General features: G+C 29.9%; 1 protein-coding gene across 1 annotated transcript in view; it reads right to left on the reverse strand.

Moving 5' to 3' along the window:
* Positions 1–1,023: 1,023 nt before the first annotated feature.
* AADAC (arylacetamide deacetylase) overlaps positions 1,024–2,172 on the reverse strand; it is a 7,887-nt gene continuing 6,738 nt past the window's right edge. Inside the window, exon 3 of the mRNA XM_012642854.1 lies at positions 1,024–1,201. Within this exon, the coding sequence (XP_012498308.1) occupies positions 1,024–1,201 (178 nt within the window). The remainder of the gene's footprint in view (positions 1,202–2,172) is intronic.

Consider the following 2,172-nt stretch of genomic DNA (forward strand, 5'->3'; position numbering starts at 1 on the left):
TTTAGCTCCAAAAATCCATGTCTCCTGATGGGTTGTTTGTACTGCATCAGGATGCCTCTCGGAATAACAATGAATAGGCAGGGTAAAATTTAATTTGGGGGAAGTTGCATGTATCTGTTCTATAGTATATTAGAATAAATCACAGGATTTGTATTTTTCCTTTGGCAAGAAATCACGAGAAGTTTATCTTAAATATGTCAATAGCCAAAATTCATACACTTAAAAAAATGTATAAAAATAAATAATAGAATCAACATAAACAACAGCAATATTTTAATACATAATAAATTTATGGAAAATATTTGTGATTAAAGTCAATTATTAAATTGTAGACATTAATTTGCAAAGTGTATATAATTTTTTTTCCAATAGGAACATTGGTTCTAAAACATCAACATCTGTTTTGTTTCTTAAGTCAGAAAACCAGTATCGAAAACAATTTTACCCATAATCTAGAAGGCTAATTATAATTTTGTAATATTTTAAATTGATAGCTAATAAGTGTATAGCATTAGCATTAGCTAAATGTCATATAACTAGTATGAATAAATAATATCTGGAAATTGTGATTTCCCCTGCAAGTAAATAGTATCTTTGAACTTGCTAACTTTTTTTTTTTTCCGTGAGCAATTTGATTATACTGGTTCTTTGTGCAAGTTTTAACATACTCCACTGAAAAATATTGGAATCATCTGATTCTCTAGTTATGGTGATTGGTGTCATTGATTGATTTTATATGTACATCTCCTAATATAACAAAACAGTATGATACTTAACTGACCATAATAATCATGTTTAAACCAACAATCTAGAAAGAGTATGTTATCATTTTATTAAGAAAAGTAAAGAAACCTGACATGAGATAGGAATAGAAGGACTAGATAGATAAATTTTCTCTAATGTTAATCTCTATGTATCCTAATATTTAATATATTAATATAACATACTTGCATTGATATTTTAATGTCTGAAATAAAAATATTTAAATGTAGGATATTTTAGAAAATAAAATAAATCTAAGCTTCATACCTGTTGAGCCACTGCTGCAGCCAAATTTCCACCAGCACTGTCTCCAGAAACACCAATTCTTTCAGGATCTACGCCATATTTTTCAAGAACATCTTGGCGTAAGAACCACCTTAATGCATTATATACATCTTCAAATTGACTTGGAAAATGATATTTAGGTGCTAGTCTGTAGCTGTGGGCAGAATAACAATTTTTAAGTCAATTGTTTTCAATCTAAGACATATGTGTGTGCTTGTTCTAAATCTAAAATCAAAAGTAAAATTTTTCTCTAGCAAACCTGATTTTGGGGTCATTATAAATCCAAAGACAGATTTCATCCTTGTGATGATGCTTGATTTGAAAACTTTTATACATGTCATTTTTATAAGACTTGAATAAAAACTTGGATGAGGCTTAAGAAAAAAAAAATAGGCGTTAAATTCTGCTAGGTAATTTTTCCCAGAATGCTAGTTTTTATAATCATTACACTTTGGTGGTAACCAATAAAAGGCAAACAAATCGTAGCAATTATTCTATTCTAACTTAATATAATGACCAAGTTGGCATGTAGTCACTATGCCATGAAACTATGTTTTTTCATACCTTCTTCATTTTTCTGCTCATTCCCTTTGGGATTATATTCTAGTAATCATTGCTCTACAATTATTTTTGAGAATAGATTTTGCCTGTTCCCATGTGCAATTTGGTGACTAATTGCTTTTAATGAAGGGTTACACTATGATATACACTGTACTACTTTAAATGCACTTCATCATCTAATCCTCAAAACAACCCTATTATGTAGAAAATATCATATGATTCTCAGTTTACAAGTGAAGAAAGAGAGCTAAGGAGATAGTATTCAACTTGCACAAGGTCATAGAATTGATTTAGAATCAAGATTTCAACTGGCTTCCGGATTCAGAAGCCCTTACTCTTATTTACTCTGCTAATGAGAGCTAAGCTAGAAATCCAGCAAAGGTAATTTGTCCATGAGATGTAATAGTTTAATTTTATTCTAATTATTTCTAAACTTCCTGTTTTTGATTCCTGTTTTATCTAACTTACTATTTTCTCTCTGACTTTGTTCTTTTCATGCTCAAGTTCACTTTCCCTATGCTCACCCTCTCAATTTCACTTGGAACTCTCTTAGCATAACCAAGG

Source organism: Propithecus coquereli, unplaced genomic scaffold (assembly GCF_000956105.1).
Source record: "Propithecus coquereli isolate 6110/MARCELLA unplaced genomic scaffold, Pcoq_1.0 Scaffold19, whole genome shotgun sequence".
NCBI classification, from domain to species: Eukaryota; Metazoa; Chordata; class Mammalia; order Primates; family Indriidae; genus Propithecus; species Propithecus coquereli.